The sequence below is a fragment of the Cydia fagiglandana genome, chromosome 18, assembly GCF_963556715.1.
Source record: "Cydia fagiglandana chromosome 18, ilCydFagi1.1, whole genome shotgun sequence".
Classification (NCBI taxonomy): domain Eukaryota; kingdom Metazoa; phylum Arthropoda; class Insecta; order Lepidoptera; family Tortricidae; genus Cydia; species Cydia fagiglandana.
The window spans coordinates 14,170,384-14,183,737 of NC_085949.1; the positions used below are offsets into that span (position 1 = coordinate 14,170,384).

General features: G+C 42.6%; 1 protein-coding gene and 1 non-coding gene across 2 annotated transcripts in view; one reads left to right on the forward strand and one right to left on the reverse strand.

The window, feature by feature from the left end:
• Window positions 1–13,354, forward strand: part of LOC134673623 (probable Rho GTPase-activating protein CG5521) — a 66,534-nt gene that overhangs the window by 26,403 nt on the left and 26,777 nt on the right. The window contains exons 17-23 of the mRNA XM_063531622.1: window positions 1,476–1,579; window positions 4,809–4,945; window positions 6,680–6,834; window positions 8,045–8,170; window positions 9,191–9,358; window positions 11,422–11,518; window positions 12,573–12,757. Of these exons, the coding sequence (XP_063387692.1) occupies window positions 1,476–1,579; window positions 4,809–4,945; window positions 6,680–6,834; window positions 8,045–8,170; window positions 9,191–9,358; window positions 11,422–11,518; window positions 12,573–12,757 (972 nt within the window). The remainder of the gene's footprint in view (window positions 1–1,475; window positions 1,580–4,808; window positions 4,946–6,679; window positions 6,835–8,044; window positions 8,171–9,190; window positions 9,359–11,421; window positions 11,519–12,572; window positions 12,758–13,354) is intronic.
• Trnaa-agc (transfer RNA alanine (anticodon AGC)) lies at window positions 4,389–4,461 on the reverse strand. Its single transcript has one exon. It is a non-coding gene; the product is annotated as a tRNA-Ala (tRNA).

A 13,354-nucleotide genomic window follows, 5' to 3' on the forward strand; every position in this document is an offset into this window, starting at 1 on the left:
GTAATTTATATCAAAGTTCAGCTAACTATAATCGTGAGTAGGTATACATTTAAATACCGTTGTTCCGCTAACACTACGTAAACCTTGTCATTCAATACTCCAGCCATCTGTTAATTTTTATCGCAAACAACTTTGACGGAATTATCAGTCGATATCTCGGTGTAATAGCCAAATGAATCATTTTCATCTCGATCTGGCCATTTGTTTGTTGTTATTGTTAAACTGTACAGTTTTTTTGTTAATTTGACATTGTTGTGAATCAGTAGTTGGGCGGAAATCACGAAGTTGTCAAAGTGTCGGTGTCTGTGCGTGTTGTTTCTGAGATTGTACGAAGTGTTGTCCAACTCTAAAGTGTTTAAAGACTGCCAATGCGAAAGAAGAAGCGGAAAGAGGAGGCTTCTGAGAAGGCTCCGGAAAAAGGTAGCTTTATAGAATTAGCATTTTTGCCGCGTATGCATACATGTATTACAAACTGTAAAGTTTAAAGTTTTTTTTATTAACTGCGAGTACTTCTATTTAGGCACAAGTACAACCTTTTAGTCTTAATACACTATCCCACTAACGCGGGGTTAAGCGGTTAAAACGTTAACCCAATGACAAATTGTACTTGTAACCATGGTAACTCCAGGTTTAACCGGTTAACCCCGGGTTAGTGGAATGGTGCAAGTGGCCCTAACTATAGTTCGTTTTTTTAGAAATAGCATTAGCATTAGAAAGAACTTGTAAGAAGGTAAGCGATCTTGACATGTCTTTTAAATGAAAAACGCTTTTTAAAAATCAATAACTATTACTTATGAAAGCAGAAGAATATAAAAGATCGTATTCGATTCATAATTGTTACATATTTGCCGTAACTTATTTTCAAAATGTGTTTTTCAATTAAAAGACACATCAAGATTGTTTATCTTATTTCTAATGCAAAAAAAACTATATAAAACTAAATAATGTGTAAAATTAAGTTTAGTCAAGCAAATGAATAGAGTTTAGAAAACGAAAATTATAAGTTCGTAGAATGAAACGTCGTGTTTGTTTATTTAAAACAGCTGTAAAGAATCAATGAAATGTGGGTAGATTGCTTATTCTTTGACAATTTAATTGCCAATTACAATTATTTCGGACCCAATGGTTGTTATCGAAGTTTATTTTTATTTCCGCGAGTTCATTAGTGATTTCAGCTGGTTTTTACGAATGTTACAAATTGTTTTAAACTCGAATTTGAAAACATTAGATGATAACGATTACTTCGAGTTCTTAAAGGTATATTTTAAATGAGTATTGTTTCATTTGTATACATAAGTACGTATCACGGGTTAGCACTGATTGACTAGCACGTTATCTTTTCACGGATTAGCAAAGTAATACATATTTTGGTATTAATTAAACATTGTGTTTTGATAGAATTTCATATCTAATGTACTCGAATAAGATCTCTTTTGTGATAGTTGTTCAATGTGCGTCGTCTATCGTTGTTTCAGATAAGCCAGAACCAGACACTAAATGGCAACACGGAGATCCATGTGCCTTTCAACCTCGTGGCAGGATGGTGCCTCGAGGCAGAGGCTTTGCCGCCTTCGCACAGGTCTGTATTCTTTATGTAACTTTTGCAAAATTACTCTTGGTAGGCATCATTACCATCTAAAAACTTATTATTTAATTTTGTATCAAGCAGAAGCGTCTGCGAACGATGCTATTAAGCTTCTTCTTCTTGATCGGGTCACTCTTGACAGAGCGGTCGTGGTCATCATTGGAAGTCTTCCTTTGTGACACGTTTGACGGCTCTCCTCCACTCCTCCCTGACGGCTGCGCGTTTAGCGCATTCGTGCAAGGGGCCGTCCATTGCTGCCTTTATACAGGGTGAAATTTAAATCACTGGCCATATTCATTCCCGGCACTAGGTTACACTTAAGGAATCTATTTAGCGAAAAAAAAGAGTACATTTTATTTTAATTTTCATTTTTCAATTTTTAAATATTTTCCACGAGTCGTGGTCACCCTATTACCACAAATGTAAACAAACCTAATAGTAGGTTTTAACAACAACATCAGCAAAACCCTTATCTGACCTTCACTAAACCTTATAATCGTTGCAATAGGGTCCACCCAGTTAGTGTTGGCGATGGTAGGCAGGTTTATCAATTTCGAGGGTAGTCTAAAACCATTCCGCGCTAGCGGTAAACATAACGGTAAGCATAAATGATTAGTCACTCGTCACTCGCCAACCTTAAAATAATAATCGCGCGCGTACTAAGGTTTAAAAAAATGTTTTCGAACCGGGAATATTACGAAATGGTACGGTGTTATTTATTAAGTGGTGTTTACGTGGTGCACAAAGATTATACGAAATGGAATCAGTTCCACGCCTTCGCAGACAAGGATTGAATCCAAGAGTACCATTTCATGGGACTTTCGTTAATTGCGTCGATTTTTAATCAAATGTATGTACATAAGTTGATTCAATTTTTTAAATACGCCTGAATGCAAAGATTCCTGACCTAGTTTTTACTCATTGTTTTTTTTAATAATCGGGTCATTCCACCGTTTCGGGTGTTACACTTGAACTCATAAAATAAGGTTTTATTCGATATTGTAACAGGAACCAGGAAGTTATAACTATTGATTCATCTACTACTTTGATAATATTTTCTTTTCCTGTACACACATAATTAAAGTATAAGACCAATAACGAGAGAATCACTAAAAAGTAGCTGTTTCGGGCGTTACGCGAATTGGCCTATACCTTCTGACCATCAGTACCAAAATGCATATTTTAGCGAATTTTGTCAAGTAACCTCCAGTTTTATTTATGTCAAGTAATAATAGTTACTATAGTCTACTGAAACACTGAAGTAACACTTAGTATCACATTTTGTTTAATTTTAATAAAATAAATTACCTGTTTCGGGTGTTACTCATGGTTCGTTTCGGGTGTTACGAGTACGAAATTAAGACATATTTATACGAAATTACGGCTCATTTTATTGAAATTAGTGTCTTTTTAATGAATTCGATTAAAATCATAAGTAATAAATACTGAATTAGTATTAAATACATTAATCTTAACAATAAAAACTGTTTCTCGAAGATATCATAATTATTTTTCTTTCGATGCGATTTTTTTCGAAAATATTGACTTGATCAAAAAATGGTTGATGGTGACACCTATTCATTTTGAAAGATCTATCCAACGACACTCCACACCACAGGATTAAAGGAGAAAAAAATTAAAAAGTATTTTGTACTGGAGCTACCCTAAAAAATTTTTTTTTTTGTAATTTTTGTATTACTACTTTGTTGCCATGATTGATTTTTGTATCCATGCCAAATTGCAGCTTTCTAGCACTAACCACCACGAAGAAAAGCCGGGGACGGACAGGCGGACAATCAACACGTTTCGGGTGTTACACAATTTCAAACTTTAAAACATACGACTAAAGCAGACGCTAAAACAATAATTATTACACATTTGAATAGGTTCACATTATAGCCTTTCTTTGGCAAAAAATGTTTGGCTATAGTTAATTACGGGAAAAGTTACACATACTTTTATCTCTTTTACGTTTCGGGTGTTACTTTGAGACCACAGTCTAGAATACTCTTCTAAAAACCAATTAATCCATGCTTTTTAATATTTTTAAAGACAAATTATAAAATTACGATATTTTACCTGAAATAACTGCAAGAAAGTTGTAACAGTTTACAGTTATTTTCTATTAAATTAGTCTTGCCAATATCGCTGTATAAATTTAGTTTTACGCGTATCATTTAAACGTCGCGATCAAGTACATAGAAAACATGTAAAAAATGTTTTTTTTTTCGGGTATTTTTTCTGACATGAAGGTTTGGTATGTTTTCTATGGAAATAAGTTAGTGTTGACTTCTTAAACCAATTTTCATTTTTGAACCCTTGGTAGCGTTTATTATGGAATGACCCTTCATTAGTCAGAAATAACATTTTAGATTAAAAATGGGTTGCCTTTGCATTTTGACGGTTCTAAGCCAGTTAAAGTATGAAGGAAAAATTAACAACTTATGTAGGTAAGCGTCTTATCTCGCTGCAATAGGGTTCATAATTGGTGACGCGATTGCAAACAGCGGGAGGGGCGGGGTGTCAATGACCTTAACTGATAAGAGAGAAGTGGGTGTAGTGGGTAGTTGTCGGTTCACCATAACGTACGAGGTTTTTAGGACAACTTGATGATGAGTTATTTCGAAAAAAATGTACTGAGCGGTATTAAAAGAAAAAACACGTGTTTAATATTTTTTCGAGTTCTTTCGGGTGTTTCAATTTGGCCAGTGAATTAAATTTCACCCTGTATTTGGTCCGTCCACCTCATGGGCTACCTTCCTTGCTATTACGCTTAGAAAGAAATTAAAAGTGGAAAATTCACTGTCTAGAATGGGACTTGAACCCACGTCCACTGGATCGCTAGTCCAGTGTTCTGCCATTTGAGCTACCTAGACCTTACCCATTACAGCTATTTCCACCATATACTCCCTAACACAGGGTGGAAATGTTCGCTGTATTAGGTAAGATCTTGGTCCACTTTTAATTTGTTTATAAACATCGGTATTTTGTTTTAATTCATAAGCCATAAATTGTATGTGTACATGTTGATGTTAGGCAATACAGTTAGACTCAATATAATTTTACCCAGTGGGTGTAGCTACATATTAACTTACAATTTACATACTTATTAACTAACCGTTTATATTAGTTGAAAAAATATTTAATTTATTTACCTAGTTCAGTACCCCTGCTCTTTATAAAATACTACCGACTGTGTCACTAATATTGACCATGTGTGCAGGGCTGGCAAACTCCTGGCGCTACGACTACTGTGCGAGAGCACGCAAGCGCAAGCCCAGGGCCCGGGCGCGCCCTCGTCGTGCAACAACCGGCTACATCTCGCACACCTGCATCTGTACCAGCGCGCGCTCCACCATGGTAAGCCCACCTCAGTATTCTAAGGGCTCATTTAGACGATGCGAGAACTCGCATGCGTGTTTCATTACATTGCGGTTTTTGACCGGCCGGTTGAATTGCACGTAATCAACAGTCCGCATGCGAGTTCGCGCGCCGTCTAAATCAGCCCTAATGCAGGGTCGTGAAGGGTTCTGCTTACTACTGGCTACATCTCGTCTCGCACCGTCTGTATTTACACCAGCGCATTAGCATAGTCAGACCCCTCAAGCATTATGTATGGTAATATTGATTAATCGACAAATGTAAGTTATTTTTCTTTATAATACAGAGAAAAATTGGGCCCTGTTGAACTATGAGGGAACAGTACATTTCACACGTAAACTTCATGACAAAATGACGAATTACGACGATTAGAATTTAAACGTGCATAAAACATATAAAGGTCATCTGAGTGTCGTAATTACTGAAATTAAAATTAATTGACTGCAAAACAACGCTGCATTACCCTACACAGTTAACGCAGTCACATCAACAATGTTTACGCGTTACAACGCTTCGCTATTTTAAATAGTTTAGCCACATAAGAGCTCATAAGAGGAAAAACCCTTGATTACTGGGGTCGCCGTCGTCGAAATCGATGTGGAGGACTATATATATATTTTTTTTAAATAGTACTGATACTGGGGGAAAATATGAGGTCTGTGAAATCATTACAAATGTTTGCCGCTAACATGCTCGTGAAAAAGAAAGGTACGTTGGTCCCAAAAGAGATGTAATTGTTTTATGCTACTGGATCCCAGGTCAATTTAGTACTTTAGTAAATAATAATACGTAACAATCGTTAACGTTTTATTGATTTACCGCAGCGGTCGGCAACATTTTAGCAGCCAAGGGCCACATAGTAGTTAACGGAGGTGATGCGGGCCGTACTTTGTTAATATTTATGACTTTATGAGACATTGTCGTTTGTCATTACATACAAAATAGCGGCATGCAGCGAGAGGTTGCCGACCGCTGATTTACAGTGTTATTTTACTTTTATTGTGGAAATTACTAGTTATCTGTTTTGCCTTGACAATTTCTAAATATTTGTGTCACGAGGCGAGTTATTCTCATCTCGAATGGATTTGACATGATATACAAGATTAAATACTTACCTAAAAAGTAACTGAGTCTATATAAAAACTCAATCTCTATCAGTCTCTAGTACAGTCAACGGTAAAAATATGGGTGTACAAATCATTTCAAAAATATGTCCCATAACTCTTATGTCAGTGAATTGAGAACTATGGGACATATTTTTGAGTAAGTTGTCTACACCCATATTTTTACCGTTGACTGTACTTACTTCAACTTACCTAAGAACCGGGCAAGTGCGAGTCGGACTCGCGCAAGAAGGGTTCCGTACCATAATGCAAAAAAAAAAAGAAAAAAAAACGGTCACCCATCCAAGTACTGACCACTCCCGACGTTGCTTAACTTTGGTCAAAAATCACGTTTGTTGTATGGGAGCCCCATTTAAATCTTTATTTTATTCTGTTTTTAGTAATTGTTGTTATAGCGGCAACATAAATACATCATCTGTGAAAATTTCAACTGTCTAGCTATCACATCACGGTTCGTGAGATACAGCCTGGTGACAGACGGACGGACGGACGGACGGACGGACAGCGAAGTCTTAGTAATAGGGTCCCGTTTTACCCTTTGGGTACGGAACCCTAATAAAATACAACTGAAGTGTTTGTTTTCCCTCAGGCCTGACGGGCGAGGACCGCTCCGTGGTAGACGTGCTGGTCGAGTACGCGGCGCCCCGCTACCTCTCCCTGGCTCTCGACGGCTACTCGCTACTGCTGCTCGACTTCGTGCACGCCTCCACCGTCGTGCTCAACTCCTCCGACATGGGGCCCACGGTGAGACGCCATGTGTTCAGTCAGAAGACTCACAAGTCTAACGACAGTCTACGTGCCGAGACGCTGACTATAGACCGACTGCTTTAATGAGGCATACGGCGCCCGCACCTTCCCCGCCGCCCTTAGTCGTCCCACCCCGTCGCCCCCGTACCGCGCAGGCGAGGGCTCATTTAAGCGGTCTGTCTATAACCATAGATAGTCACGGAGCTCAAAGTTCGACATCAAGATTTAAAACCCCATGTAGAATGTCAAGGTGCAGCATCACCAAGATGCAAGACATGGGATATGTCTTTGCCATATTAAATTGATGTTGTAATGGGATGTTGTCAGGCAGAGTGGAAATTGTGAGTCATTTCTAGATAAGATCAGCTCAAGATTGGGACAAGTGACATACTCGAAGAAGGGCCTATGGTCAGCAGTGGGCGATAAAAGACTTAGGGCTGATTTAAACGATGCGAGAACTCGCATGCGAGTTTCATACCATTGCGGGTTTTGATCGGTCGCGCGCGGTGTCTAAATCAGTCCTTAAAGGCTCATTTAGACGGAACGCGAACTCGTTTGCGATTTTAGTTACATTGCGGACTATTGAAGTTACATCTATGTAATTCAGCCGACCAAGCAAATGCCGCCATATAATAAAAGTCGCATGCAAGTTCTCGCACCGTCTAAATGGGCTTTAAATAATGTTTATCAGCATATAATGAGTAAAGTGCATTTTTGTTATTAGCCTATGCTATATGAGTGTCCCACTGCTGGGCAAAGGCCTCCCCTCTTTCCCGCCATGTGGTCCTATCCGATGCACACTCCCGCCTTTCTTTACAAAATGAAGGTCTCGCCATCTCCGTTTTGGTCTTCCTCTGCCCTCCAAGATACATCCTGTGGTCCATATATACTCTCCATATATACTGTCATCATCATCATTGGCCACAGCATCTTGACAGATGATTGTTGCAGCGACAGTTTATTAAGAAAAGGTCTGTGCGCCGTCGGAGATCGGAGGTGCGGCACACCTTTTCCTATGGCTGAGTAATACATAAGTTGACCGTAGTTCTGTAGAAAGCGACCAACTTTTTATTTTTGTCAAAGTGACTTACACCCTAACTCACTGTAGCTTTGGTCGCTTTCGGCATTGATAAAAAAATTGAGTTGGTAGTTTTCTGCATATCTACGGTCAGTTATTGATTTAACTGATGAGTTATATTTGTTTCAGTGTCCGCGAACAGCGGCGGTGACGTTCCTAGGTTCACTACTCGCCTTACCAGATGCCTTAATGAACGCGCCCATGTTACAACCGTACCCCCATCAATACAACACCGTCTCATGTCCGGATCTCAAGGTAATTTATATTATTATTGTTCAATGATATGGTAAATTATAAGGCAATTCTAGTTACGAATTAGGATTACAATGGATATCAAGGATACACAGTTCAGACGGTGAGAGAAATAAAGGTTTTTGTCTACCATTTAATAGTTTACATGTCTATTATACATTTGGAAACGCCCATTAATTGGCTAGCTTGTCTAACTAGAAAAAGGTAGAGCTTTTTATTACAAGCTTTTATTTAGTTTCACCTGACCGTTGTCTGTAATCAAATCTTGCAAGTTAAATTTGATCCACTTCCCGGTTTCCGTTTGAGTTGAAATTTTGCATGCATGTATATGTATAAATCAGATGACAATGCAATATTATGGTACCATCGAGCTGGTCTGATTATGGAGACAGGAGGTGGCCATAGGAACTCTGTGATGAAACAACGCAACCTAATTGTGTTAGGGGTTTTTAGAATTGTCTCGATGAGTATTAGCTGTCTGTCGTAAGAAAAGTACAGTCAGCGATAAAAGCTTGTACCAAAAATGAAAAACTTTGCCAAAAACTTATTATTCGTAAAACTCTGTTCTCAATGAGTAAGAATTATACTGATTTTGTAATTCTATTTAAGATGGTGGTCATCAACTTCTAGCCCCCTTATTCATAAAACTTTACAGGCCTGTTTTAGTTAAATTATGCTTTATCCCTTTCTTACAAATATGTAACTAATAAGTCTAAGGGCCACTTGCACCATTCCAGGTTACCAGTACAATTTGACACTGGATTACCGGTTTAACCGGTTAATCCCGGGGTAGTGGGACGGTGCAAGTGCATAATAAACTACAACTAATATTACAAGCGGAACTTCTTTTCCAATAAATGAAATTAGAAAAGGAGTTCCGCTTGTAATATTAGTAACACAGCCCGTGCAAAGACAAACGATTATTAGCTTATTGAGGCTTGTAGCGCGTTGATGAATAAGGGGGTAAGACTTTCTTCTATATTATGACATGACACACAGATATGATATGATATGATATTACAGGAACACGTGCTAAATATAGTAGTCCGCGTGTGCCGGCGGGAAGGCGCGGCCGCGGCGCGTTGCTGCGGCGCCTGCGCGTTGACCGCGCACGTGTGCCGCCTACTAGCCACCAGGCAGCACTGCCCGCGCCTGCCTTCCATCGTCACCTGCCTGCTGCAGATGCTGATGGTGAGTCCCGTGTATCATGTTCTAAACATAGTAGTCCGCGTCTGCCGGCGGGGAGGCGCGGCCGCGGCGCGTTGTTGCGGCGCCTGCGCGTTGACCGCGCACGTGTGCCGCCTACTAGCCACCAGGCAACACTGCCCGCGCCTGCCTTCCATCGTCACCTGCCTGCTGCAGATGCTGATGGTGAGTCCCGTGTATCATGTTCTAAACATAGTAGTCCGCGTCTGCCGGCGGGGAGGCGCGGCCGCGGCGCGTTGTTGCGGCGCCTGCGCGTTGACCGCGCACGTGTGCCGCCTACTAGCCACCAGGCAACACTGCCCGCGCCTGCCTTCCATCGTCACCTGCCTGCTGCAGATGCTGATGGTGAGTCCCGTGTATCATGTTCTAAACATAGTAGTCCGCGTCTGCCGGCGGGGAGGCGCGGCCGCGGCGCGTTGTTGCGGCGCCTGCGCGTTGACCGCGCACGTGTGCCGCCTACTAGCCACCAGGCAACACTGCCCGCGCCTGCCTTCCATCGTCACCTGCCTGCTGCAGATGCTGATGGTGAGTCCCGTGTATCATGTTCTAAACATAGTAGTCCGCGTCTGCCGGCGGGGAGGCGCGGCCGCGGCGCGTTGTTGCGGCGCCTGCGCGTTGACCGCGCACGTGTGCCGCCTACTAGCCACCAGGCAACACTGCCCGCGCCTGCCTTCCATCGTCACCTGCCTGCTGCAGATGCTGATGGTGAGTCCCGTGTATCATGTTCTAAACATAGTAGTCCGCGTCTGCCGGCGGGGAGGCGCGGCCGCGGCGCGTTGTTGCGGCGCCTGCGCGTTGACCGCGCACGTGTGCCGCCTACTAGCCACCAGGCAACACTGCCCGCGCCTGCCTTCCATCGTCACCTGCCTGCTGCAGATGCTGATGGTGAGTCCCGTGTATCATGTTCTAAACATAGTAGTCCGCGTCTGCCGGCGGGGAGGCGCGGCCGCGGCGCGTTGTTGCGGCGCCTGCGCGTTGACCGCGCACGTGTGCCGCCTACTAGCCACCAGGCAACACTGCCCGCGCCTGCCTTCCATCGTCACCTGCCTGCTGCAGATGCTGATGGTGAGTCCCGTGTATCATGTTCTAAACATAGTAGTCCGCGTCTGCCGGCGGGGAGGCGCGGCCGCGGCGCGTTGTTGCGGCGCCTGCGCGTTGACCGCGCACGTGTGCCGCCTACTAGCCACCAGGCAACACTGCCCGCGCCTGCCTTCCATCGTCACCTGCCTGCTGCAGATGCTGATGGTGAGTCCCGTGTATCATGTTCTAAACATAGTAGTCCGCGTCTGCCGGCGGGGAGGCGCGGCCGCGGCGCGTTGTTGCGGCGCCTGCGCGTTGACCGCGCACGTGTGCCGCCTACTAGCCACCAGGCAACACTGCCCGCGCCTGCCTTCCATCGTCACCTGCCTGCTGCAGATGCTGATGGTGAGTCCCGTGTATCATGTTCTAAACATAGTAGTCCGCGTCTGCCGGCGGGGAGGCGCGGCCGCGGCGCGTTGTTGCGGCGCCTGCGCGTTGACCGCGCACGTGTGCCGCCTACTAGCCACCAGGCAACACTGCCCGCGCCTGCCTTCCATCGTCACCTGCCTGCTGCAGATGCTGATGGTGAGTCCCGTGTATCATGTTCTAAACATAGTAGTCCGCGTCTGCCGGCGGGGAGGCGCGGCCGCGGCGCGTTGTTGCGGCGCCTGCGCGTTGACCGCGCACGTGTGCCGCCTACTAGCCACCAGGCAACACTGCCCGCGCCTGCCTTCCATCGTCACCTGCCTGCTGCAGATGCTGATGGTGAGTCCCGTGTATCATGTCCTAACACAGGAAACAGTGACGGTCATAATCGTACTCGTTTATAATTTTAAAACAATTAAAACATTCCAATCACTGTTCCGCCGGCCGAATATTCGGCCGATGGTCTGGCCGAATATCCGGCGTCCGGTATCCGGCCAAAAACTATCCGTTGCATCTCTAGTCTAAACAGCAATGCGTAAATCGTCTGCAATAGACGGAAAGGCCTGTGAAGATGATGGTACTCATATAACAATTTGTTTCAGATGAAAAACAAGCACATCGCGAAAGTGGTCAGCGACTGCATACTGGTGTTAGCCGACTACACGGACCGCATAGTTGAAATGTATCCGGGGCTCGCTGGTAAGCTATACACGTCTCTGTAAGGGCATAGAAAAAAAAACAACGGGTTGCACTCCGGGAGTGCCGACAGAAGTGAAAACTCAATAACTAGTCCAAAATGTCTGCAATGTCTGTATATATAATTGACCCATCCTCCTTTTTATTGAAAAACTTTATTGAATTATATTTGAGTGCTATAATATAAAGTTGGAATGTAACTGTGAGATCCTCGTATTTCAGCTCGTACAAGATTAGAACATTGAGCATTATTGCTTAATATTAAAGTCCAGTTTTAAATAATTGACCTGATTATGATACGTTATGACTAAAGTTCTTTGGTGAATAAAAACGATACAGCAGGCTCAGGCATACATTTTCGCCGCGTGGTAGAAAGAGAGGGTTACGCGTTACGCTGTCTCGAGTTTATCATTTTTTCCCCACCTCAAAAAGTGCTCAGCGCCGCTAAAGAAGTTTTCACTTCAAAAATAGATTGCTCACTCTATATATCAGTTTTGGTACCAAAAAGACTATTATTTTCATAGTCGACATCTAGCATCGAGTAGCGGAATTATCAGTACTGCTACTTGACAATAGATTTAGCACCGACCGGAAAGTGTAATGCTCAACAACATTAGACTTGCTAGATGTCGAGTATGAAAATAATAGTATTTTTGGTACCAAAACTGACGTGTGGAGTGAGCACTCTTGTCTTACTATATTTCTCTATGGTAAGGGTATTCCACCTGTCCAAGTTATTTGTCCAGTGTCATTTCATTGCATCTCACTCTCTCATTAAGCAAAATGTGAGACGCAATACACATTGGACCAATATATTGGACAGATGGAATACCACAACCCTAAAACACGAGTTAATTCAAAACCTCTAGAAATTATATTTATAATACTCCCGTGAGACTCAAAAATAAAAAAAATATTTTAATCCAGTTACTCACGAATAAACGAATAAACGCTTGACACGTTTTGATACGTTTTCGAGCATGAGCAATGAAATTAAATGGAGCCATTTTCCAGTTTCCTGATGGCCCACAAAATGAACATAACGTTTTTGTTATAGGTAAAATAATAAAGTGGATCTGTGCATGCTTGGCCCAACTCGCGAGCAGTAGCGGACGCGACTCAGTGAAGCCTTTGGCTGGCTCGCTGCTCCTGTGTCTCGCTGAGTTCGCCGTACGGTGTGGCCCCACGTATCTCATGCAGGAGAAGGAGGGAGAGCAGACGCTGTTGCTTATCATATTCAAGGTAAGGTACCATAATAATCGTAATCTAGTTAGCAGTAGCGGACGCGACTCAGTGAAGCCTTTGGCTGGCTCGCTGCTCCTGTGTCTCACTGAGTTCGCCGTACGGTGTGGCCCCACGTATCTCATGCAGGCGAAGGAGGGCGACCAGACGCTGTTGCTTATAATATTCAAGGTAAGGCACCATAATAATCGTAATCTAGTTAGCAGTAGGGGACGCGATTGAGTAAAGGTTTTGGCTAGCTGGCGCTGCTCCTGTTTCGCCGAGATCGCTGTGCAGTGTGGCCCCACGTATCGGGAAAAAGTAAGTTACCTACTTCAATTGAAATTTTTCTATGGTTTTTATACAGTTGATTTTGTACCGTAACACAACCAAAATGATGGATTAATAAAAATGTGATCAATAAAACGAAAGAGAAAAATTATAACAAATATATTTAAAAATCTGTACAAAAATAATTACAAAAGCTTATAAAAAACATGAATAGTTAGTAAATTCTGAAGAAAATTAAATACAAAGCAAGAAATAACAATTTGAACGTGTAGTAAAACCTACACAAAATTGAGTAATATTAACCAATCCTTTAGGATATAAAATTAG